The sequence below is a fragment of the Lagenorhynchus albirostris genome, chromosome 17 (genome assembly GCF_949774975.1).
Source record: "Lagenorhynchus albirostris chromosome 17, mLagAlb1.1, whole genome shotgun sequence".
NCBI lineage: Eukaryota > Metazoa > Chordata > Mammalia > Artiodactyla > Delphinidae > Lagenorhynchus > Lagenorhynchus albirostris.
In genome coordinates this window covers 73546884-73574586 of record NC_083111.1, presented here as the reverse complement: position 1 = coordinate 73574586, position 27703 = coordinate 73546884, and the positions used below count along the sequence as shown (strand labels likewise).

Here is a 27703-nt window from a genome sequence, read left to right as displayed (position 1 = left end):
GACTTCCCGGCCCCTTGTAATACCAATCAGCGAGAGCTCTCCCAGAGATGTCCGTCTCAATGCTAAGACCCAGCTCCACTCAATGACCAGCAAGCTCCAGTGCTGGACACCCCATGCCAAACAACTAGCAAGACAGGAACACAACCCTACCCATTAACAGGCTGCCTAAAAATTACTAAGTTCACAGACATCCCAAAACACACCACCGGACACAGTCCTTCCCACCAGAAAGAAAAGATACAGCCTCATCCATCAGAACACAGGCACCAGTTCCCTCCACCAGGAAGCCTACACAACCCACTGAACCAACCTTACCCACTGGGGGCAGACACCAAAAACAACGGGAACTAAGAACCTGCAGCCTGTGAAAAGGAGAAACCAAACACAGTAAGTTAAGCAAAATGAGAAAACAGAGAAATACACAGCAGATGAGGGAGCAATGTAAAAACCCACCAGACCAAACAAATGAAGAGGAATAGGCAGTCTACCTGAAAAAGAATTCAGAGTAATGATAGTAAAGATGATCCAAAATCTTGGAAATAGAATGGAGAAAATACAAGAAACGTTTATCAAGTTCCTAGAAGAACTAAAGAGCAAACAAACAATGATGAACAACACAGTAAATAAAATTAAAAATTCTCCAGAAGGAATCAATAGCAGAATAACTGAGGCAGAAGAACAGATAAGTGACCTGGAAGATAAAATAGTGGAAATAACTACTGCAGAGCAGGCTAAAGAAAAAATAACGAAAAGAATTGAGTACAGTCTCAGAGAACTCTGGGACGACATTAAACGCACCAACGTTCGAATTATAGGGGTCCCAGAAAACGAAGAGAAAAAGAAAGGGACTGAGAAAATATTTGAAGAGATTATAGTTGAAAACTTCCCTAATATGAGAAAGGAAATAGTCAATCAAGTCCATGAGGCACAGAGAGTCCCACACAGGATAAATCCAAGGAGAAACATGCCCAGACACATATTAATCAAACTATCAAAAATTCAATACAAAGAAAAAATATTGAATGCAGCAAGGGAGAAGCAACTAATAACATACAAGGGAATCCCCATAAGGTTAACAGCTGATCTTTCAGCAGAAACTCTGCAAGCCAGAAGGGAGTGGCAGGACATATTTTAAGTGATGAAAGGGAAAAACTTACAACCAAAATTACCCAGCAATGATCTCATTCAGATTTGACAGAGAAATTAAAACCTTTACAGACAAGCAAAAGCGAAGAGAATTCAGCACCACCAAACCAGCTTTACAAGAAATGCTAAAGGAACTTCCCTAGGCAGGAAACACAAGAGAAGGGAAAGACCTACAATAACAAACCCAAAACAATTACGAAAATGGTAATACGAACATACGTATCAATAATTACCTTAAATGTAAATGTATTAAATGCTCCAAACAAAAGACATAGACTGGCTGAATGGATACAAAAACAAGACCCATATATATGCTGTCTACAAGAGTGTCCTTCGGACCTAGGGACACATACGGACTGAAAGTGAGGGGATGCAAAGAGATATTCCATGCAAATGGAAATCAAAAGAAAGCTGGAGTAGCAATACTCATATCAGATAAAATAGACTTTAAGATAAAGAATGTTACAAGAGACAAAGAAGGACACTACATAATGATCAAGGGATCAATCTAAGAAAAAGATATAACAATTGTAAATATTTATGCACCCAACATAGAAGCACCTCAATACATAAGGCAAATGCTAACAGCCATAAAAGGGGACATCAGCAGTAACACAATCATAGTAGGGGACTTCACACCCCACGTTCACCAATGGACAAATCATCCAAAATGAAAATAAATAAAGAAACACAAGCTTTAAATGACACATTAAAGAAGATGGACTAAATTGATATTTAGAGGACATTACATCCACAAAGAACAGAATACACTTTCTTCTCAAGTGCTCATGGAACATTCTCCAGGATAGATCATATCTTGGGTCACAAATCAAGCCTTGGTAAATTTAAGAAAATTGAAATCATATCAAGTGGCTTTTCCGACCACACCGCTGTAAGACTAGATATCAATTACAGGAAAAAAACTGTAAAAACTACAAACACAGGGAGGCTAAACAATACACTACTAAGTAATCAAGAGATCATTGAAGAAATCAAAAAGGAAATCAAAAAATAACTAGAAACAAATGACAAGGAAAACACGACAACCCAAAACCTATGGGATGCAACAAAAACAGTTCTAAGAGGGAAGTTTATAGCAATACAAACCTACCTCAAGAAACAAGAATCATCTCAAATAAACAACGTAACCTTGCACCTAAAGCAATTAGAGAAAGAAGAATAAAAAAACCCCAAAGTTAGCAGAAGGAAAGAAATCATAAAGATCAGATCAGAAATAAATGAAAAAGGAATGAAGGAAACGATAGCAAAGATAACTAAAACTAAAAGGTGGTTCTTTGAGAAGATAAGCAAAATTGATAAACCATTAGCCAGACTCATCAAGAAAAAAAGGGAAAAGACTCAAATCAATAGAATTTGAAATGAAAAAGGAGAAGTAACAACTGACACTGCAGAAATACAAAGGATCATGAGAGATTACTACAAGCAACTATATGCCAATAAAGTGGACAACCTGGAAGAAATGGACAAATTCTTAGAAAAGCACAACCATCCGAGACTGAACCAGGAAGCAATAGAAAATATAAACAGACCAATCACAAGCCCTGAAATTGAAACTGTGATTAAAAATCTTCCAACAAACAAAAGCCCAGGACCAGATGGCTTCACAGGAGAATTCTATCAAACATTTAGAGAAGAGCTAACACCTATCCTTCTCAAAGTCTTCCAAAATATAGCAGAGGGAGGAACACTCCTAAACTCATTCTACGAGGCCACCATCACCCTGATACCAAAACCAGACAAAGATGTCACAAAGAAAGAAAACTACAGGCCAATATCACTGATGAACATAGATACAAAAATCCTCAAGAAAATACTAGCAAACAGAATCCAACAGCACATTAAAAGGATCATACACCATGATCAAGTGGGGTTTACCCCAGGAATGCAAGGATTCTTCAATATATGCAAATCAATCAATGTGATACACCATATTAACAAATTGAAGGATAAAAAACATATGATCATCTCAATACATGCAGAAAAAGCTTTTGAGAAAATTCAACACCTTATTTATGATAAAAACTCTCCAGAAAGTAGGCATAGAGGGAACTTACCTCAACATAATAAAGGCCATATATGACAAACCCACAGCCAACATCGTTCTCAATGGTGAAAAACTGAAACCATTTCCTCTAAGATCAGGAACAAGACAAGGTTGCCCAGTCTTGGCACTATTATTCAACGTAGTTTTGGAAGTTTTAGCCACAGCAATCAGAGAAGAAAAAGAAATAAAAGGAATACAAATCAGAAAAGAAGTAAAACTGTCACTGTTTGCAGATGACATGATACTATACATAGAGAATCCTAAAGATGCTACCAGAAACCTACTAGAGCTAATCAATGAATCTGGTAAAGTTGCAGGATACAAAATTAATGTACAGAAATCTCTTGCATTCCTATACACTAATGATGAAAAATCTGAAAGAGAAATAGAGGATACACTCCCATTTACCATTGCAACAAAAAGAATAAAATACCTAGGAATAAACCTACCTAACAAAAGACAACAAAAGACCTGTATGTAGAAAACTATAAGACACTGATGAAAGAAATTAAAAATGATACAAACAGATGAAGAAATATACCATGTTCTTGGACTGGAAGAATCAACATTGTGAAAATGACTATACTACCCAAAGCAATCTACAGATTCAGTGCATTCCCTATCAAACTGCCAATGGCATTTTTCACAGAACTAGAACCAAAAATTTCACAATTTGTATGGAAACACAAAAAACCCTGAACAGCCAAAGCAATCTTGAGAAAGAAAAACGGAGCTGGAGGGATCAGGCTCCCAGACTTCAGACTATACTACAAAGCTACAGTCATCAAGACAGTATGGTACTGGCACAAATACAGAAATATAGATCAATGGAACAGGATAGAAAGCCCAGAGATAAACCCACGCACAGATGGTCACCTTACCTTTGATAAAGGAGGCAAGAATATACAATGGAAAAAAGACAGCCTCTTCAATAAGTGGTGCTGGGAAAACTGGACAGCTATATGTAAAAGAATGAAATTAGAACACTCCCTAACACCATACACAAAAATAAACTCAAAACGGATTAAAAACCTAAAGGTAAGGCCAAACACTATCAAACTCTTAGAGGAAAACATAGGCAGAACACTCTATGACATAAATCACAGCAAGATCCTTTTGACCCATCTCCTAGAGAAAGGGAAATAAAACCAAAAATAAACAAATGGGTCCTAATGAAACTTAAAAGCTTTTGCACAGCAAAGGAAACCATAAACAAGAAGAAAAGACAACTCTTAGAATGGGAGAAAATATTTGCAAACGAAGCAACTGACAAAGGATTAATCTCCAAAATATACAAGCAGCTCATGCAGCTCAATAACAAAAAACCAAACAACCCAATCTAAAAATGGGCAGCTCAATAACAAAAAACCAAACAACCCAATTAAAAACCTAAATAGACATTTCTCCAAAGAAGATATACAGATTGCCAACAAACAAGTGAAAGGATGCTCAATATCACTACTCATCATAGAAATGCAAATCAAAACTACAATGAGGTATCACCTCACACCAGTCAGAATGGCCATCATCAAAAAATCTACACAATAAATGCTGGAGAGGGTGTGGAGAAAAGGGAACCCGATGGCACTGTTGGTGGGAATGTAAGTTGATACAGCCACTATGGAGAACAGTATGGAGGTTCCTTAAAAAACTAAAAATAGAACTACCATGCGACCCAACAATCCCACTACTGGGCATATACACTGAGAAAACCATAACTCAAAAAGAGTTATGTACCACAATGTTCATTGCAGCACTGTTTACAATACCACAATGTTCATTGCAGCACTGTTTACAATAGCCAGGACATGGAAGCAACCTAAGTGTCCATTGACAGATGAATGGATAAAGAAGATGTGGCACATATATACAATGGAATCTTACTCAGCCATAAAAAGAAACAAAATTGACTTATTTGTAATGAGGTGGATGGATCTAGAGTCTGTCATACAGAGTGAAGTAAGTCAGAACAAGAAAAACAAATACCGTATGCTAACACGTATGTACGGAATCTAAAAAAAAAAAAAAAGGTTCTGAAGAACCTAGGGGCAGGACAGGAATAAAGACACAGATGTCGGGAATGGACTTGAGGACATGGGGAGGGGGAACGGTAAGCCGGGATGAAGTGAGAGAGTAGCATGGACATATATACACTACCAAATGTAAAATAGATAGCTAGTGGGAAGCAGATGCATAGCACAGGGAGATCAGCTTGTTGTTTTGTGACCACCTAGAGGGGTGGGATAGGGAGAGTGGGAGGGAGATGCAAGAGGGAGGAGATATGGGGATGTATGTATATGTATAGCTGTTTCACTTTGTGATACAGCAGAAACTAACACAACATTGTAAAGCAATAATACTCCAATAAAGATGTTAATAAAAAAATAAAGAAAAAGGAAAAAGAAAATGATATTTGGCAGGAATCAAAGGGAAATTTTAGAAAACTTGGCAATTCTAAATAGGGTCCAAGAGGACATAGCAAGTGTAAAAATAGAATGGAGACAAGTAAGAATGCAACAAGATGAGGGCAAAGGCAATAGTTAGAGATAAACAGGTGCTGAATGAGATAAGGAAGAACAAAATGGAAACTAGCACTGAAGTAGCAGAATTAAAGTCTGCAATGGCGATTAAATAGAAGGAATGACATGGGAAACAAAGCAAATGTGGAAAATAGCTTGAAGAGCCTTCCTAAAATGTAGCTAAAGGACAAGAGCTAAAAACTATGCAAGATATTATAAATATAGAGCATTTAGATGAAAGTCTAATCAAAGAATTAGTTATGGTCACACCAACAAAATGAGAACAATTTTAGAAGTCGTAACTTTTTTGAGCTTAAAAACATAAGAATTAGAATATTCAGATCAAAAGCAATTAACGAGTTCTAAGTAAAATTACCGAAAACAGACCAATGTCAGAATTCCTCCATTACAAGGATAAATATCCTATAACTTTTCAAAAGGTGCAAAGAGGTGTTACCCACAAAGGAAATATTTAAAATTAAAAATTAAAAATCACCACCACCACCACCAGCAACAAAAAACATCCTCCTGGCCTCAAAATTCTCTCCAATAAAAAATGTCAAAAGAAAATAGAAAAAAATAAATAAAAGCATGAAAAGATCATCTCCACATACTGTCACCATCACATCTTTCCTTGCTCCGCCTCTGTGGCCGTCCTGATTCTATGATGAACTGTCTGTGATCTAACCAAACTCTCCAGATGTGTGTTGCCTATTTCCCCTTGCCTTTGAAGGACCATTTTTCCCCCTCTGACAATTCTCTCTTCTCTCTACTTCTTCACTGAATTTTCTGCTATACATCTTACATTTGAAAACATGCTGTAACATCTCCCTTCTTCAAAATAAAAACATTCCCCTCTACTTACTGCTCTGACCTGCTTCACAGCGAAACTCTTAAAGCAGACATCTATATCTTCTGTTCCAATTCTTTTCTCATAATCTCTAAAAGCAACTCCAATTAGGTGTTCACCTCTTTTCCAGGCTCCCCATCATGGAAGCATCTCTTTTTTTTTTTTAATTTTTTTATTTTTGCGGTACGCGGGCCTCTCGCTGCTGTGGCCTCTCCCGTTGCAGAGCACAAGGCTTGTTGTGGGTAGATAGGTAGGTAGGTAGAGAGAGAGAGAGAGAGAGGGAGATAGAGAATCTTTTTTCAAATAAGTACCCAGCCCACCGTGAAAATTAAACGAGGTGCTCAGAGAGACTTGAGTGGGATTCCAGTAGAAACCTAGTCGGTATTTTGGAATCTGGTTATACCATGTTCCTACTCTTGCGCCTCGAGGGAAACTTGAGAGTCCCACGGTTGTTGCAGAGACGAAATTGTGAGATGCAGACTCACATTTGAACTGTAAAACACTTCCTAAATTTGCAGCCTCCCAGAAGAAGAAACCTCCATAGGGAGATGAGTACAGTGGTTTATTTGGGGAGTATGGGGGTGCTGGTCATGGAGTAGGGAAGGAAAGGCAGTCAAGACAAAGTGTCAGCAGCCCCAGTGGGAAAGCTCTAGGAGACAGTGCAAAACACGTGCTTCAGAATAACTCAGCGGTGATGGAACTGGGATAGTAGTAACCAACGCTGAGAATATTTGCTCGATAGCTGTTCCCTGCTGCAGGGTGTGGGAAATGGGGTAATGTGAACTCGCCAGCACTTCTGAACTATCGCTGGCCTAGAACAAACAAGAATGATCGTGAACATTTTCATGTACATGGAGGATATTTTCCACTCAGACTATCTCTAGTAAGATTCTAAAAGGATATTTTCTTTTCTTTTAAAACATCATCATCATTCTTGATGTTTGTCCTAACCTAATAAAATATCATTTGCAATCTTAGGCTGTGTGTGTGTATGATCCTCCATGGGGAGCTGTCAAATAAGATTGCACTTTACAAGTATAAAAGAATTTTGAAGGAACTGTTTGATAGTTAGATTTTTTTCTCCTTTTATTTCAAAGCCATTGAAACTGTCTTGTGCAACTGTCAATATTGATTTTACATATGAATGTCAGTAATTGCACCTTTAAAATTTTTCCTCAGACAGCTTGGGTATCTTTGGAATCAAAGCCAGTATTCTTATCCTTCTTATTTTTCTGATCAATTTTTCAAAAATTTAAATTTTCTTTGCTACCAATTATGTCTTTATTTGACATAGAATATACTTCAAAAATGTTTGACTTATCCAGGTATTTTTATCTGTTCAAAGATTTTTAAATAATTTATATATTTTCTAATTGTGGATTAATGACCTTTTTTAAAGAGAAAAAAAGAGCTTGTTTTCTTTAAAGGAATATTTTTGTTTAACAGGCTCAGTGAATTATGTGCCTTTCTTAGTGAAGTCAATCAGAACAGTTAACAAATCATGAAGTTGTTAAAATGTCAGCAGTAAATTTGGGTATAAATACTAACTTCCTCTAATGCCAGAGGAAAATAAAGAAGTCTTATTGATTCCAAAGTTTTATATTAATAGTATTCCTTTGCAGGAATCTGAGCTTTGCATGTTTAACTGTTCAACACCAGTATTATGGATAATTAACTAATAAATATGAACACCAGAAATATGTAAGAAGGTGGATAATTTTCAAGTGCCCCAGTTCTTCTAAAGGTGACTTAAGTATTGCTAGGCAGTCGTCTATGTCATTTGTGGGGCAGGGCCTCACTGAAGGGCACTGTTCAGCCAGTAACTGACACACCTCCCCTCCCCTCCAGATCACACAACGGGCTTATGTCAAGACAGGTTGCTATCTAATGGGCTTAGAGAGTTTGGAAGTTTTATGAAGGAAAAAAAAGTGGAGACGTTTTTAGAAATTACTGATGAAGCATGAGTGAAGACATTAAATGTGTATACTTAAGCAAAATGATGGTGGAGGAAAAACATGCTGCATCCATAAATAAACTATGTGGAAGTTATTAACCAGATGAGGGAATGATTTAGCATGCTTGGCTTGCCACACCATGGAAATAAGGTGGTAGAACTCAGAAATGGAAAACTTCCTGCAAAATTCTGAAAAACTTTAGACAATTAATGAATTATTAATCAATTAAAATATTCAATTTATTGAAAGATTTATTAAGTTCCTAGTATGAATAAAGCACTGTGAAAATTACTGTGGAAACGAAAAATAAATGATAGGTCCTGTCTCCTTGTTGAAGCCACTGTCACCGCCGCAAACCCAGACCTGCCCATGCCCCAGTTTCTAAGTCCCAGTTTCAAACAGACTCAGACGCTTGTTGAGTAGTTTCTCATTCTTCTGCTTAAACTTGAAATTATGTTACTAACTCAGAGACTACTGTCACAGTCATAGCTGCTAGGATTTTCTATGGTTCCCTAAATCTCTCCTCCACTAGTTGGACCCAGCACCAACAGAGCCCAGCATGCATGAAGCTGCAGCCCACGGAACTCCTGTCTCTTCCCCATTTGTAGACAGAATAGGCAGGAATAAGCATCTCCAGGGGTCTTTGCTCTTAGTTCTAATCTGTTGCCATTCATTCATTCATTCACTCATTCAAATATTCCATGTATTTTAATGAGTACCTACTATGTGCTAGGCACCTATGGTAGGGTCTTGGAAATGCAAAAAAAAGGAAGATGTGTACTGAATGTGGAAGGAAGATGTGACACCTAAAGATATCCTTTTGCAGGTTAGAACTGAGGCTGTGATATCTTCCTGCTATGTCACGTTGAACTGAAGACCTAATGAGGGCTTCTCATTCCCCAGTCCCCGTTACATCCCTCACCCATGAGTCCTTGGCTACTGAGACACTGTCATCTTCCTAAAGTATTAGTCTAAAAGTCTATAATCTTATAGAAATAGCTTTAATTATTTTGAATAAGATTTCGAAAAGATTCCAAAAGTTATTATTTTCCTTGGAAGAAGTAGTGAAGGTGGTACAAGAAGAAAACAATGTGATTTATACAACTTAGATTAAAACGTGAAAATTGGAAAAGTGTGAGTGGGGAGAACAAACGTATAAATATTTTCTATTTCACAACCCCCAAATATATATATTACGCTTTATTCATGTTAACATTTAATATAAATGTTTTTAGGGAAACTGAGTAGAATTAAATAAAAATAGGTAAATTACAAAGTATTACAGAAAATAAATGCAAACAAAAGTCAGTACAGTTACATGGAATTGGAAAGCATGAGGAAGAAAAAAGAAAATCTGTAGGAAGGTAATTGATGTAAAATCAGTTACACTATACAGTTTACAAGAATCTAAAAGACACAGGAAATGTATAAAGAAAAGAATGCATAAAGCCCTATTAGCTGAATGCAAGCAAAATTAAAGTAGTTATGACAAAATTAATATCAGAGATGACAAAATTTAAAGCACAAAAGCATTTAATGGAACAGGATTATTCTATAGTAACAAAAAATAATATAAAATAAAGATCCACTGCCTTATATTTATTAGATGTACATTATTTAAGTGTTTAAAATATAAGTTCTTGTAAACATAGGGAAAATCAACAGAATCAGCTCTACTGGAAGATTTATGACCAGTTTCTGTCTTTGATATGATCAACAAAATGTAGGACCATTTATTATTTGAATAATATAATTAAGATCATTTAAAAACTTCATAATTAACAAAACCCTATGAAAAGTTTACTTTAATTTCCAAATGAAAAATTATAGAAATTACATTTAATTACAAGTCAATAGAAATAAAATTGTGTATGAAATAGGGTAAACCAACAAATAAAATTGGAAAATTCAAAATACTGTCCTAAAATGCGATTAAACCACAAAAGGAATAAAAAATATATATTACTTGGAAAGTTAAAAATGTAAACATTAGCAAACTATACAGGCTTTAGAATCAAAGACCCTTTACATGCAGCTGCCAACTGACAAACCAATTTGTAATTGGCGTGACTAATTTAAAGTGGTTAAGTGAACCCATGATTTCCTTCTGCAGATCTTTTTGCCTCACAGTCTTTCCTGTCTCAGAAAATGGCACCATCATCTCCCCAGCTGGCCAAGTCAAAGACTAGGAGGCATCCCTGACATATCTCTGACCCTCACAACCTACATCTTGTTGGCACTACTGCCCGAATGTACCCTGAATCCAGTCACTTGTCACCATCTCCCTCTTCACTCCTGTCCAAGCCAGTGTCATCGCCCAACCAGACCACCTCTGATGGCCCTCTCCCTGTTTTCCCTGATTCTGTTCTTTCCACCCTTTCTTTCTCCATGCAGAAGCCAAAGTGATATTTTAAACACATAAATCAGTTCATTTTATTCTGCTTAAAGCCCACCAATGGCTTCCCGTTGCACTTGGAGCGATATTCACATTTCCTTGTTGTGGCCCTGAAGTCTCCGTACGAGCTGGCATCTTCCTGCATTTCTAGCATCTTCTTCTTCCACTTTCCTCTTCTCATTATGGCCCAGACTTGGCTTTTTTTTCTTTCCTGGAGCACAATAGCCTCACTTCCCACCACAGGACTTTTGTACTTGTTGGTTTTTTTCTTGCTAAGTGCACTCTGCCCACTTTTTCTTTTCACGCCTGTCTCCTTTGTATCACACAGGTGGTACAAAGTGCCTCCTTTAAACAGGCACTTTTCCTGATCATCAGTGCTAACGTGGCCAGCTACATTCCGTCAGTCATCTTTCTCGGTTATATTACCTGGCTTATTGTTATGACAGTATTTATCACTGTAAGAAACGATCTGATTTGTTCAGTTTTGTATGGTTTGTCTTCGCCATCTAAGTGTAAGGTTCATGATCATAGAGACCTTGATTCATCCAGTGTCTGGAATAGTACCTGTCTTCTAGGTACCAAATAAATATTAGTTGAAGAATGAAACCCCAAAACTACTTATCACGGCTTGTGTTTTTTGGACATTTTTCCCAGCCAATCACTTGCTTATTATTTTTAATTCAGTAAGAAAATGAAGTTTTTAGATTTATTGCTAATATGAATTATTTTATTTCTATTTGGATTCTTGCTTCCTATCTCATGTCCATGAAATCTTTAGATTCATAGATATTCTCTTTTGTTTTATTCTAGGGGCTTTATCATTTTAGCTTTTTTACCTTTAGGTCTATGATCCATTTCAAATTAATTTTTATATAAGATTGGGAGATATTGGTTAATTAGGAAAATATCAGGTTGTCATCTTATTTCACATCTTATACCAAAATAAATTTCATATGGATTAAAGAATTAAATATTATTTTAAAATATTTTTAGAAAGAAATAAAAGTATGCTGTATACCTGAAACTAATACGATATTATAAATCAACTATACTTCAATAAAAATAAATATATAAGTGGAGGTAAGGTAAATATTTACTTTTATTCTCTGCAGAGATTGGCTAACAATGGCAGAAATCACGAAGGAAAAGCAATAGTTTTGGTTACTTTAACCAAAGCTGTATGTCAAAAACCACCATTCATAAACATTTATTGTTCATTTATATTTCATCCATTTATTCATTCATTGAACAAATAATTTTTGAGGGCCTGTCATGTACCCAGCACAGAAATTCTTCCTGGGGTTTACATTTTAGTGGCAGGAAAACAGACAGTAAACTAATAAACAAGACAATATACAGTTTTTCAAATGCTGACATGTCCCATTGCCGAGGAAAAACACCACAAAAGACCAAAGAAGATATAATATCAGTATTACATATAAATTCATGAAAGTGTTTCAGAAAAATACCAAACCCCAATAGAAAAGAGGTAAATCACAGTTACAAAAGAAGCACAAAAACGTCTATGGTATTAGAGTTCCCTCAGTCTCATGGCCTCCTTGTTTAAATAATTTAACAATACGTAGATAATGTGTTTACAGGACAAAATTCCAAAGTATTAAGTTTACAAGTAAAGCAAACATCCTTTCCATCCCTCTTCCCCAGCTATTTGGTTCCCCTTTCCAGAACCGCTACCAGTTTTCTAGCAAAACAATCAATAAAATTCCATGCCTGTGAAGGTTCAACAGTACTCTAATAAAGTGCTAGAGGAAATAGAGGATGATGTAATCTTTTCGAAAATAAAATTGTCAACATATATCAAGCTTAAAAAGTACTTTATGACTTAATAATTCTAATTTTTTACTCTCCTAATAAAATGGATATATGATAGCAATTAATGTATACAGGTAGACACCTTAGTATAATTATGAGACATTGTAAACCATCTAAATATCTAAAATCAGTCCATTAAATGACTGTGTGTAATTATACAATTATTATCTCTCATCTATAGATCAAAGTATATCATTTTAGTGATGATGAGGGATGTTTCATCAGTGCAGTGACCATGCTTTTCTGGTTCACTGTAGCATCATAGCTCCTGGTCCTGTTCCTGGGATGTTATAGGCATCCCATAAATGTGGGTTGTATACATGAATTGCATCCAGAACGGCTAGAAGCCGTGGGATCAGCTAAAACTGTTTTCAAAACTTGCCTGGGGCTCCCCTGGTGGCGCAGTGGTTGAGAGTCCGCCTGCCGATGCACGACATGGGTTCATGCCCCGGTCCGAGAAGATCCCACATGCTGCGGAGCGGCTGGGCCCGTGAGCCATGGCCGCTGAGCCTGCGCGTCCGGAGCCTGTGCTCCGCAACGGGAGAGGCCACAACAGTGAGAGGCACGCGTACGGCAAAAAAACAAAAAAAAAAACTTGCCTGATCCTAAGAATCACCTGGACAGAGTTTGTTCAAAACACTAGATTCCCAGGCCACTATCTGCATAGTCTAATTAGGTGATGTGGAAACGTGTATTTTAACAAGCACCCCGCAGTTTGAGAGCATGGAGTAAATCAATAAGTATCTAATGGAAAATCAGGAAACACTTAAGTATTGAAAATTATGTATACAGGAAATTTACGCAGGAATTTATATGAGGAATTCAGGAAATGTACTGCATAGGTAGCAGAAGATCTGAGATGCCAAAGAAGGGAGAGTAAGACCACCTTGAAATTTGTAACATTACAGGCCACCACCACTCCCAGGACAGAGGGAGGAGGTGATGTTGGCAGAAACCACGCCCTAGGGTCCCCTGGAAGAAGCCAGACCTGCAGCAGGTGCCTTGGGCAGCCACAGGGTAGACTCTGCCACTGCTGGAGAAGTTGCTCACGTGAATAGAGATCATGGGAGAAGCACCCGAAGTCTCTCTTTCTTGGTCCCCCTGCCTCCGGCCAATGCTTCCCATTGGCCAAGCCCAGCTGGAAGCCAGATGACATGGGAAGCTTGATAACGAACGAAGCCTGCAGGGTTCCATCTCCCTGTAACAAACAGAACAGGGCCAGAAATGGATAGGACGACAAACAGGCTCAAAACCTGTACTGTGAGTTTGGCACCGTGGCACACCCTCATTAAACTACTGGACTGGAGAGGGTAAAAGCCAATTCATAAATCTTGAATCTATTTAAGCAGAATCTCCCTTTAATTTTCATGTTAACATTCGTGTTCCTCCATGCTGGGGCAGCTGTGGATAATGGATTTTACTTCATGCAAATGTCCCCTTTGACAAGGATGTATAGGTACCCAGGGATCTTGAATGCAGAGTTCAAAACCTACCTCATGAGAGTCAGCGGGCAGCTAGAGAAATATGCATATATCTGGAGTCTGTAGGTGAATGAAAGCTCCAAAGAACAGCTAAATTAGCCAACAGTTTACGAGTGTTCTTACGATCAGTTTGCTGGCCATTACACACATTTAGACAGTTTCCTAACAGGATTGTATGTCATTAGTATTTTCAGAGTAGAGTTGGGGTGGGGGAGAACTTGACTATAATAGTTGAAAAAGAAATAAAATTATATTTTTATCTAGTGAGGAAAGAGACATTTTCAAAAGCCGTCACTCCACTGGACTTAGTATTTTTGTTAACATCATGCACTTCGGCTAATGAAAATAGGAAGTGCGTTTAGAATGTTGCTCTTTCAGCTGAGATGAATACCTATGTCACTGAAAAAAAATACTGCAAAAGTCTCCATCACCTCTTGTGCAAAGTCCAAACACCTTAAAGTCTCCCAAGATCTGACCTCTGCCTAGTTCTTCAGCCTTATTTCTAGCTATTATCCGCCTAATATCCGGTGCTCGTTTATGTGGTCATTTACCTTCCAGTCTTTGTTTATGCTTTTTTCTCTCTCTGGAATGTTCTTAATTCCTTATATAATCTTCATCTCATAATCTCCATCTTCTGGCAAATTCCCAATTATTCTTTAAAATTCACATCAAATATCATATCCTTAGTAAGTCTTCTTTGATCACTGCTCCCCACGCTGCCCAGTCTGACTCCCTCCCTTGGGCTTCTGTAGAGTCTGTGCATATTTCTATCAATTGCACTTTCTTAGTGTTTTGGGGTTTTTTTTGTTTTTTTTTTTTTTTGCGGTATGCGAGTCTCTCACTGCTGTGGCCTCTCCCGTTGCGGAGCACAGGCTCCGGATGCGCAGGCTCAGTGGCCATGGCTCACGGGCCCAGCCGCTCCATGGCATGTGGGATCTTCCCGGACCAAGGCACAAACTCGTGTCCCCTGCATCAGCAGGCGGACTCTCAACCACTGCGCCACCAGGGAAGCCCTCTTAGTGTATTTTAATTGCTTTTGTGTCTTTATTCCTCATGAGATGACCAGGGATAATTTTTAAATCTATCATTCCATATCTATTGCTCAGTCCTATGCTTGGTGCATAATAGATACTCAGTAAATATTTCTTTGAGAAGATTTAATGAAGGTAATTGTTGAAACTGTGATACAAAATGAAAATCCAAGAGAAAGAGGAATTTACCTCACATTGTCCTGAATACTATTATTTAAGAAGCAAGGGGAAATTCACAAGAAAAAGTTAAAAGGTCAATTGTTTACATTTTCTTTTGTAACAAATATCTTCCATTGTATTCCATTTTCTTTGTCCATTCACTCTTTTAACTTCCCACTAGCAAGTCTTCATCTGAAATGGAGGGATTGTTTACATATTCTTATTTAACTTCATGTAAATAACTATTAAGCTAAACCGTGGAAAATCACGGTTTTCTAGGTCAAAAATAGTCAGGGGGCTTCCCTGCTGGTCCAGTGGTTAAGAATTCTCCTGCCAATGCAGGGGACACAGGTTCGAGCCCTGGTCTGGGAAGATCCCACATGCCGCCGAGCAACTAAGCCCGTGCGCCACAGCTACTGAGCCTGTGCTCTAGAGGCCGCAAGCCACAGCTACTGAGCCCGTGTGCCACAACTACTGAGCCCGTGCACCTAGAGCCCGTGCTCCGAAACAATAGAAGCCACCACAATGAGAAGCCCACACACCGCGATGAAGAGTAGCCCCCGCTTGCCACAACTAGAGAAAGCCCACACACAGCAACAAAGACCCAACGCAGCCAAAAATAAAAAATAATAAAAATAAATTAATTATAAAATCAAATTTTTTAGGGCTTCCCTGGTGGCGCAGTGGTTGAGAGTCCACCTGCCGATGCAGGGGACATGGGTTCATGCCCCGGTCTGGGAAGATCCCACATGCAGCAGAGCGGCTGCGCCTGTGAGCCATGGCCGCTGAGCCTGCGCGTCCGGAGCCTGTGCTCCGCAACGGGAGAGGCCACAGCAGTGAGAGGCCCGTGTACCGCAAAAAAAAAAAAAAAAAAAATTTTAAACCTATAAAAAATAGTCAGATGTTGGTAATTTCTATGGTTCAACCTAAAAATAAGGATTAGGAGGTAGGTCTCTCTCCCTCACGTCTGTTTACTGTATTCTTACACAGCTCACGTAGGTAGTCTGGATTTCTTGGCATTAGTAACTTTAATGGTTGGTAAAGCAGCCACGTACACGTTAAGGTAAATGTAGATGGTCTCAGTGTAGGCTGCTACCCCAGGGAGGTAAAGGAACTCCATCCCACGGTGCTATTTAAACCAAGGCTGGAAAACCAGCTCTCACGAAAGCCTTTTGAAAGGTCATTTGCCTTCTGAACTAAAGGGGACTCAATTCCTACCTCCACGTTCACTCCCAACTTTCAATTGCATGAATCTATGCGTTAAAATAACCTAATATTATTAAAATGTTAATTTGTACCTTTGTGCCTATCCCACAATTGAATTTCCAAGCAGTTGCTTACATTTCCCTCTATGGATTCAGGAAACCATTTGCTCCACTTTGTCTAATTTATTAAACATATTTTGGCCCTTACACCTTTCCCATTAGTCACCCCTAAACACACTTTGTACAAGTGAATAGGAAGTTTGATGTTAATGAGCATCGTTTTCTAGAGGAAGAGTAGCACTAGGCTGCAGGTATAGAGGGAAACCACATGTTACTATTTCAGTACCTTGGAATTCTGAACTTTGGTCCCTACTTGGGAAAATTAGATCTCTTATCAGAAGAGTTTTTCCTGCTGTTCATATAAATATTGTTGTTAAGATGAATTTTGGTGTCAATATGAATGCTGGTGTTAATACTTTTCTTACTGCTGATTTCTTAATTCCCCCTAACTTTTAAACTTAAAAGAACATTTGAAACTAAATGAGCTGAAAATATCTTTTAAAAATAAGCAACACATTGAGATTCTGGTACATAGCAAATTCCTGGTGAAGAAAAGTTCCAAATTTGTGATTCTATTTGCATTTCCATAAACACAGAGAATCTTTGTCTGAGCTTATTATGGGACAAATAGCAGTGTTAGAGATGGGGTGTTGTAAGACTCTAATTATGCGTGTGCTCCCATTCTGATCAGCGCATTTATAGCACGAAGCAATACAAAACTTGTGCTTTCGGCTCAAAAGCCTTTTTTCTTGAAGTTGACATTTTCATGAATTTTAAGTAACATTGGTCTCATTTAATGTAATTAAAATATTAAAAAATAAAAAAGCTCTCAGATGCCACTGCTCCCCAAGAAGCAGACCCTGAGATGGAGGTGCGCTTGCAGAACATTTGCTGGGGAGCAGCCTGGGGATCCACACCTGTGGGAGGGGAGGAAGCAGGACTGGGAAAGGGGAGAAGCTGAGCTGCGTTGCTGGCCTGACAGAGGCCCCAGCCACTGCCTGCCCAAGCTCTGTGGCTCACGTGGTCCTTTAGATAAGTCGTCCCGAGTTGGGCTAAGGGAGCAGCCTACACCCCACATTGATCAGAGAGATTGAAACACAGGCTCTGGATTCTCACGCTCAGTTCCAGGTCCCAGGCATGTCAAGGAAGGAGCAGAGAGTTCCAGAACTGAAAAGGCCATGTGGTCAAGGACCTCGGATAAATTAGGGGTAACTGGTATGGATGGATGACCTTCACTCCCAAAGAAGAGTTGGGCAGCCCACGCATAGGTTTGGGGCTCACTCTGGTCATGTTCCCATCTCTCTGGCTTGGTCAGTAGAAATTAAAATTACTTAAAAATGAAATAAAATGAAAACTTTAGTGTCTCAGTTACACTAACAGCATTGCGAGTGCTCTGGGGCCCCGTGTTGGACAGCCCGAAACGTTTCCATCATTGCAGAAAATTCTCCTGGACAGCACTGCTCCCCGACAGCCTGCCGCCATGCCTCTCGGAGGGAGGTCCTGCTGACCCCACTCACCCCCGAGACCCCCCAGGAGGAGGGTGCCAGCTTTCATTACCCCAGCGCCTACTACCGCCCTCCGCTCCCTCAACCGCAAGGCATCTCTGTTTAGTCTCCTCAACTCCGTCTTTCCTTGCCCTCATATTTGACATTAATGTGGCTTAATAAACCAGAACTGGCATCGATAGAAACTGAAAAGCATTTCCATTTCTTTATGGATAGGCCAGGAACATGGGGGAAATAGTTGTACCCATCACACTAGTTCAATCAGAGAAAAGAAAAAAAAACAACGTTTCAGTTTTCACTTTAAAATAGCATAAACCTTCCTACCCTGGTACATGAACATCCAAAAATGTAACATCATGGGCCAGCAAGAAATGAATGGAAAGCAGTAAAATTGGCATGAAATAGACTTTAAAACATAGCAAATACATCATTTCGGAATTAGCTGCCTCCAAAGCAAACCTCGTTTGATGATAAAAACATGCTTCACTGAGCGATCCTTTCCATGAGTCACCTCCTCTAATTATCCAGTGAACACTGCATTGGTGGCTTCCATTGCTCGCTCTTCCATGGTTTCCTTCTACATGTTTTTGTTATGTAGAATATACCTTTTAAAAGATGTTTCTGAACAAACTCTTCCAGCCTTGAAACTTCCTGTGTTTGGTACATGAGGCATTTGTTGTTGTTTTTTTCTCTTCTGGAGTCTCAGCAAAAGTCTGGCCATCACACAAACCATTGGTCATGCTTAAAGGTATTTTCCCTAGTCGGGTGTTCAATACATGATTGAACGGGTGGTGTTTAAGCAGACCTTTCCTTGCTGCATTGCACGTAGGCCCTCCCATGAGGTCTGTGGGAAGGGACTGAACTAAATCACACATACACACACAGATTGAATTTTTATAAAATATGATGGAAAAATATACAACCGCAGTATCTAAAACAACGGTTGCTTGTACCACCGCATAGGAGACGGATTGCCATCAAGGGCAATAAGAACACTCACCTCCCCAGATTTGATGCTATAGTCCCCCCAGACAAGGATGCCTTGCTTCATTTGCTCAGTCACCGTCCATGTATTGAAGCATACATGTGATAAACAATGGGCTAGGCTTTCTGGGGTTCTGACCAATGGCATCACTACTCTTGCGCTTTGAGGCCATTATGTAAACTAAGGGTTACCTGAACCCGAGCACAGTTGATCTGATAACCAAGGCAGCTACTAAGTGACTAAGGAACTGGTGGGATACACTGGACAAAGGGATGATTCACATCACATTCTGGGCAGGGCGGAGCAGGATGGTGCAAGATTTCATCATGCTGCTCAGAACGGCCCACAGTTTTAAACATATGAATTGTTTATTTCTGGAATTTCCATTTAATATTTTCAGACTGTTAACCATGGGTAACTGAAACCGAGGAAAGAGAAGCCTTAAAGTGCTTCCTTTAATTGAAAAGGTGAAAGTTCCTGACTTAATAAGGAAAGAAAGAAAAGCATATGCTGAGGTTATTAAGATCTGCAGTATGAACGAATCTTCTACCCGTGAAATTGTGAGGAAGGAAAAAGAAATTCATGCTGGTTTTGCCGCCGTACCTCAAATTGCAAAACTTATGGCCACAGTGAGTGATAGGTGCTTAGTTAAGATGGAAAAGGTATTAAATCTGAACAATTTTGTAACATGTATTACAGTATATTGCAATAATTGTTCTGCTTTATCACTAGTTATTGTTTTTAGTATTTTACTGTGCCTAATTTATAAATTAAACTTCATCACAGGTATGTGTGTAAAGGAAAAAACATACTATATACAGGGTTTGGTACTATCTGTGGTTTCAGGCATGCACTGGGGGTCTTAGCATGCATCCCCATGGATACAGGGCGACTATTGGAGCTTTCTCATGCCCCATGTAGGGGCTTAAAGTCAGACTCTTTCATGGAATATGTAGTGGAAATTAAAATGTTTTAGCATTTAAAAAATATATAGTGTATATTTTTGAAGATGTATCAGAGAGAATGTATCACTAACTATGTCCTGTGTTTTTGTTTTAGGTGGGCGAGATAATCACAGGTTGTCAAGGAACATCAAAGCCAGTGAAAAGCACGCCGGACAGCAGCAGGGAGAAGACGAACAAAAGGTGCCCTCCCCTCAGCCCGTCTTAACTTCGCTTAGAGTTCTCTTCATTGTCATTTGGTGCCTAGAATGCACCTTCCACGTAGGTACAGTGACTGAAAGTTCAAAAAGGATTGATACCATGAACATTAATGTTTATTCCCCAAACTTAGACTCTTGATTTGCAGGGCTCAGAAACAGATCTGTGTATATTTAGGTTCCAGCTTCCGGTGACAATAATAAAAGTGGCAATAACCACACCGACAGCTACATTGACCGGGCACTTGCTTTGTATCGGGCACCATTCCGTGTGCTTTACTCATAGTAACGCATTTAATCCTCACAATTTTTACCCTCAGTTTACAGACGAGGAAAATGAGGGAGGGAGGAGTTTGGAATGTCAGGAGGTCATGTAGCTGTGACCTGTTGGGACAACTCTGCTGAGCCCTGCTCCTAACGCTGCTCACCGCCTCCCTTTTATGACCTGTGTCACGTGATAGATTCCAAAACCCTCAGGGCTGCAAGGACCGAGAGGCCCCGTGTGTGCCCTCTTGTCAGTCATAGGTCACCTTCCAGCCTTGGCTTAAGCTTCCTTCTCAACAGGATCCTCACCCTCTCAAGAGAATATTCGTGGCATTCTCAATATTCCCCCAGTGTCTGAAAGCTTCTCTTTGATTCCTAACTGAAGGTTCTAGCTCTGCCCCCAGAGACACCCCAGAACAAAGCCCACTTCCCACAAGCAGTGACAATCCTTAGAGTAGTTCAGACAAAGCTCTCATTATTTCTCAGTTCTTCCTTAGAATGAGCATCCCAGCTCTTTCAACCCTCCTTCTCCTTGCCGTGATTTCCAGACTCGTACCGTCCAGACGGCAGACTCTATTTTGGACCAAGGCAAACTATCTTTGAGATACAAATGTATATGCTAGAATTGCCACTATAAAAATACCTGAACAGGAACTATATTTATATCTTGCATAATACAAGCAATCAGGCATTCGTATATATTCAAAGACAACTGTCAAATTTTGTAGAGATTTTCAAACACGGGGTTTGTTTAAACAACAGGTATGGAGTTGAATTCCTTCTGAAAAGCGGGTTGCTGTTTTTAACCTTGGAAAGCCACTCTCATGTTTCCCAGCTCAGTGATTTCCATTTCAGATACATGTGTAATTTACAGAGAATCAAGGGTGTTAGAACTACTATGAATCTTCACGGTCATAATTAACCCCCAGCGGCATCAAACACATGTAAAGAGTTCGAATCTAATTTATGAGGAATCACAGGGATTGGAAACCAAGTCATTGCCAAAGTTTGGAGCTGGTTTTCAAGACTCCAGGAAAACCGTCATTACTGTGATTACACTTGATGATTAGAGATATCCTAGCACAATTCGTCATAAGAGGACCTCCTGCAGTATTTTCACAAAGCCTTTCTTTTTCTTTTTCGTTACTGAGAAAGGATCACCTGATGACCGTTCATAATCTATCGATGGGAAGGTTGTTTGTGGTGCTCCTTAATCACTGACAAACTTCCTTACACACATTATCTCAGCTTCTGGCTGGGCAACCCATTAGCCTAACAGCCACCTGTAAATGCTGCACATGGGCACGAGGTCAGGCAGGTTGTTGGCTTGGGGGAAAGGACTACAGAGGCAGCGGTAACTGGGGGCGGGGAGGTCGGAATAGGCCCCTCAACCCTCTCATAGCCTGAGTGGTCCTTTCCTCATGCTGTGGAGACAGAGTGAATAGAGGGAGAAGATGAAGGGAAGGAGAGTTATGTTCACTGGGACCAGATGGGGTCATGTTTGGGGGGAAGGTCACTGACCCAGTGAACTCTTGTGGTCCTGTGACACTGTACGATGACGGAAAACACACAACTTCCTCAAAAGTGGACTTACTGAGTACTGAGTGCCTACCCTGTGCTATATGATGCTATATGCTATCTTTACTCTTCAAAATAACTGCAGTATAAATCCTCGTATCCTAATGTACTGAGGTTCAAAGAGATAGAGCAATTTGTCCAAGATCGCAAAGTTGTTAAGTGAGTGGTGGAAGCAGGACCATAAAACGTAGCCCATTCCTGGGCTTGCCTTCTTACTCTCCTCATGGTGTCGTTTTGAAAAATTAGACTTTCTTCTTTAGAGCAGTCTTATTAGGTTCACAGCAAAATCAAGTGGAAGGCACAGAGATTTCCCATATACTCCCTGCCCCAGCTCAGGCGCAGCCTCCCTCATTATCCACATCCCCCATCAGAGTGCAACATTTGTTACAGCTGGTGAGCCTGCATCCATGCGTCGTTAGCACCCAGATCCGTAATCTGCGTTAGGGCTCAGTCTTGGTGTTGTGCGTTCTATGGGTTTGGACGAATGTATAATGACATGTATCCACTCCTATAGTGTCATACAGAGTAGTTTCACTGCCCTGCAAATCCTCTGTGCTCCACCTATGCATCCCGCTCTCCCCACTCACAGCCCCTGGCAACTATTAGTCTTTTTACTGTCACCATAATCTTGTCTTTTCCAAAGTGTTATGTAATTGGAATTATACAGTACGTAGCCTTTTCAGATTGGCTTCTCTTCCTTAGTAATATGCATTTAAGGTTCCTCCATGTCTTTTCATGGCTTGCTAGCTCATTTCTTTTTAATGCTGAGTAATATGCCATTGTCTGGATGGACCACAGTTTAATTTATCCATTCACCCACTGAAGGGCATCTTAGCTGCTCCAGTTGTTTGGCAATTATGAATAACGCTGCTATACACATCCTGCGCAGGTTTTTATGTGGCCATAAAGTTTCAGCTCCTTTGGGTAAATGCCGAGAAGCACAACTGCTGGGTCGTGTGGTAAGAATATGTTTAGTTATGTGAGAAGCTGCCGAGCTGTCCTCTGAAGGGGCTGCACCGTTCTGCTTCCCCACCAGTCATGTGTGAGCGTTCCTGTTGCTCCACATCCGGGCCAGCGTTTGGTGCTGTCGGTGTTCGGATCTGGACCATTCTAAATAGGTGTGTGGTGGTATGTCATTGTTGTTTTAACTCCCGTTTCCCTGATGATATATGGCAAAGAATGATGGCTTTCTTTCTTCCCAAACCTGTATCTTTTCTTTTTCGCGCATGACTGCATAGGGAAAAAATCCAGTACGATGTTGAAAAGAGGGTGATAGCAGGCATCTTTGTCTTATTGCCAATTCCAGACCGAAAGTTTTCAGCATTTTACTCTCAAGTCTGGAATATTTTTTTTAAACGTAAGTGTAGTGCTTTTATAACTCATGATTTCCTAGTCACTATCTGAAGTTGTTGCGTCTCTATTTCTGTTCTTGTTGCTTCTGCTGATTCTTATGCAGAGTGCCCGTTTACTTCAGTGCTTGTTTACTCTTTCCTGTGATCTGCTGCCTTGCTGGGGGCTTCTCAGAGGTCCAGGAGGTGCGCTGCCAGGGAGCATTGATGTGTGCTTTGGGGCAGATCCTAAAGACACTGCTAGTTTAGAACCACTTCAGTCTAAGTTCAAGATTGAGGGTTGGTTTGTTTGTTTTTTAGCTGCTATAAACCCATGGAACTGCCAGCCTGTGGTGACAACTCATCCCTCTTCTGTCCCACTGGGGCACCTCCCCTCACAGCCCCCTGGGGAGGTGGGCAGAGCGGGTTTACCTCTCATTCACTCGCACGGGAGGCGAAAGCCCCTTGGGACTGCACCCTTACTGGGGAGAGGGCATCCTGTTAGACTGCCCACCTGGTACGCTCAGGGCCTGGCCCTCTGTCCCCAGACTCTGTACATCCAACAAGACCAAAGCCTGACTTTAGGGGCTCACCGAATGCCCTCAGGGCAAAGGTGGTCTCAGGACTCCATTCCCCTTTCTGGGTTCCTCCTTTCACTGAATTCTGACCTTGTGGATCCTAATTATCTCACCACATCTTTCACGATCTCAGTAAAGTTTTTCGTGGGTAGTGGGAGTCTTCGGTCCAAATAAGCTAGCCCAACAGATTATCATTTCTTTATGTTCTTTAATAGAAGGAGTCAATCGTTGATGTATTTTACGCCTACTGCCTACTGATTTTAGACATTTTCTTTCTTTCTTCCGTGGTAATAAATTTATTCATTCCGTCTTCCAGCTATTCTTAGTAGGTGCCAGAGGTTCTGGTCTGACAGCCAGGTAGTGGGTAAAACCAGCAATGGGCATCTGTCACTTTAGGCCTGTGACATAGGGACAGGAAGCAGCCAGGGAGAAAAGCCCCTCTCCTCTTTATTTTGGGGACCAGTGTGGTCCTCAGGTGCCTCAGGCCCAGAGATTCATGAGTCATTAAAGCCCTGCATGCAAACTATTCCTCACAACATCTGAAGCAGGGGCTCTGCAGATAACTATATACATACTAGCTAAGCTCATAGTTTATTACTGAGATCCAGAAATTATGGCCCAAGAGATATGCCTACAATTGAGATGGGCTGCTTTCCTCAAAGTCAAGGACAACATAATTATAATAGATGAATTTAGATATTTACTTAATTAAGCCATAGATATCATAGTCTTTTAATAAGAACAGATGAATTAAAAAGTACGCTATAGTTAATAGTGACTGTAATGCAAGTCTTTGAAAACCGTAACTTCTTAACACTGTTTATAGTGTACAATCTGGGACTTCAGAAAATGCCCTTTTATAGTCTTTGTATACTTTGTATTTTTCTTCAGCAGGTCCAGAAGTATTAGTCAAGATACTAAGGAATCAAAAAGTCAGATCTTTCAAGGGCTGTGCAGGTTACAGGAATGAGCGGGAGGGCTGTAAGAACAGCAGAGTTTACACTTTCCAAAGAAACTCGGACCTCCTTCCCCCACCACATTGTGTCTGCTGCACGAGTTTGGTCTGAGGACATGGGCTTGGAGCTCCTGGATTAGACTGACTGTGATATTCCTTAGGGCAGAGATAATTCCTTATTTAATTTCGTTAGTCCACAATAATAACTTTTTTTTTCATTTATTCAACAACTATTTATTCGGTAAAGCTATACGCCAAAGATACAAGATGAAAAAGACAATACCTTTGCTTCAAAGATGTCAGTCTTATAGGGAGAACAGGTCGGTAATGAGACAATTACATGACGATATGATAACTTTTCTATTGAGCACAACACTGCACTCCTAGATGTTAGCAGGAAGCTTGTCTGTTTGCACAGACCATGCTATTTCTGGTGTCTAGCACAGCAACTAGAATACAGTCGGCGTTTAAGGTATATCTGTGGAATAACTGAATGAATTAATGGTGCGGTGATTCCAAAATAATTTCTAAATCATCGATATCCCTGGGGGAACTTTATATAAATACAGATTACTGGGTCCAACTCCAGGCCTATGGAATGGAAATTGCCAGAAAAGCAGCCCTGTGACTGTATCATCTAGAGTTTTCTCTAGTGATAAGGGGACTTATCACTTATCACTAGTGATAAGGGGACGGTGATAAGGGGACTCAGTGGCCAGCAGAGCTGCTTCCTGGGTCTGTTTCACTCCAGCTATCACTGGAAGGACGAGTGCCGGCGGAGGAGTGGTTCCTTGTGGGAGGGGAAACTGTGGGCTAAGCTTGGTGTGCACCTGAACTTGTAGTGAAGGCTGAGTGGTCTGAAGCAGCAGGGTCCAGGAGCTTGATTAGCTCCATTCAGGAGTGAGAACTGCCTGGTGTGATTCTATTATTGATCTTGGCTCTGGGGCATGGCCTGCTGTATCATTTCAATTATCAAAAAAATCTTAGGTAAGCAGAGTCGCCCCGCTGCCCTCTCCTCCACCTGCCTGCACGTCAGCACGGCCCTGCGGCGCTCTTTAGCACTTTATTTCTCCAAGGGTCGACTCTTGCTTCTACTAGGCTCTAAGCTACTTGAAACCAGGGATGGGGTCCTATCTTTGCCCTCCATGCTCCAGGGATAGTACTTGCTGATATTTGCTGAACAAATGAATGAATGAGTTGAATCTACTTGAAATTTACTTAAAACTGATATCTCAATTTCCTTTGCCCTTTTTGTTGTAGAAGCCAGCAAATGGAGAGACTAGAAGTAGATCCCAGCAAGCATGCCTTCCCTGATGTGGCTAACATAGTTCAAGCGAAAAAACACACGCCCAGAAGAGTTCAAGCTGAACCCAAAATCATACCAAGCGAGGGAGATCCAGACTTTGAAGATAATCCCGAAGTGCCTCCGTTGATTTGAAAACTTCAGGCTGCACCGACTGTGCACTCAGTGCAGAGAGTGCGTGTATGTTATTTCTGGGGTAAACACAGTTATTGTCAACATTACTCCTCCGATGTTTTAGGTCCTACTTTGTACATTAATATTCTCAAACCAGTTTACAATTAAAATGTGTACCTTCAAAATGCTATAACATCATTTGTCTAAAGTAAAGTGTTGGCTAGGGAAAATGTTCAGTAAATCACAGAACTATTATAGAAACACGCTGATTATAAATCCCAGAATTGCCTGCTTGTGCAGATAGATGAAGTCGTGGATTAAAGCACAGATTATTAAACCTGTGCTTCGGCAGACGGGTCAAGCTCAGAAGTTAAAATCGTAATTTCAGATCAAATTGGAATGCTTTCAGGTGATTTTAAGCAGTGTTTCTGTTTTCTTCTCATGACATGTCTGCTTTCTCTGATGGCGAGGTATAATGGCAAGAAGATGAGGTTGGAAATGAGACACCTTGAAGTCAGATTCCCTTTCAGTCGCTTTGGATGAAACTTCAGCAAGTGCATGAACTTCCCCGCGCCTTAGTGGCTCCATCTGTGACTGGGGAGGAAGAATACTTGCCGTGTATGTAGGTTTGTCTCCAGATGAACCGTCTGAAGTGCCTGACACTGTACGTTGTGCATTTCCGCTCCCTCCCTCCCCCCGAGCCTCCTTTCCCTGTTTCCTCCGCTACTCCTCTCCCTCCTCCTCTTTCTTCACCTTCCTTCTCATCCTACTCTCCCTCCCCTACTTCCTTCTTCACGTTTTAAATACTTGCACCTCCTCTTTATCTAGAACATTATGAACTCAATATTCCACATACAATATACGAAAACTATCTTCACTCTGACCATGATTAACTAGCATTTAAATCAGGCTCTGATCAGCAAATACTTTACTCAGCAGCTCCTGAGCCCTGGGACCTGCTCTGTTCATCAAGGGGTCGGTGGTGACAAGGCAGTGAAATGTACAAACACGGACCCCGTCAGGCAGTGGTAAGAGCTTGCAGTCAGAAGGCAGTTCTGTTTGTTCTCCAGTGGAAATGCTCTCGCCTCTGGAACCAATACCTCTAAAGCAGCAGGGCCCAAAGTTGCAGGAACAGGAATGAAACTGGCCAGTTCATCATTATGGGTGTTAGTGAGAGGACCCTCTCCCATTTCGATCCCTTGATCCCAGATCCACGCTTCTTGGCTCTGGGAGAA

The 27703-nt window shown here is 40.4% G+C and overlaps 1 protein-coding gene across 4 annotated transcripts in view; it reads left to right on the top strand.

The window, feature by feature from the left end:
• DNAAF11 (dynein axonemal assembly factor 11) overlaps window positions 1–26653 on the top strand; it is a 77931-nt gene extending 51278 nt beyond the window's left edge. For all 4 annotated transcript variants that reach the window (XM_060127632.1, XM_060127630.1, XM_060127631.1 and 1 more), the window contains 2 exons: window positions 20249–20334; window positions 26312–26653. In XM_060127632.1, the coding sequence (XP_059983615.1) occupies window positions 20249–20334; window positions 26312–26489 (264 nt within the window). In that variant the 3' untranslated portion in view covers window positions 26490–26653. The remainder of the gene's footprint in view (window positions 1–20248; window positions 20335–26311) is intronic.
• The last annotated feature ends 1050 nt before the right edge of the window (window positions 26654–27703 follow it).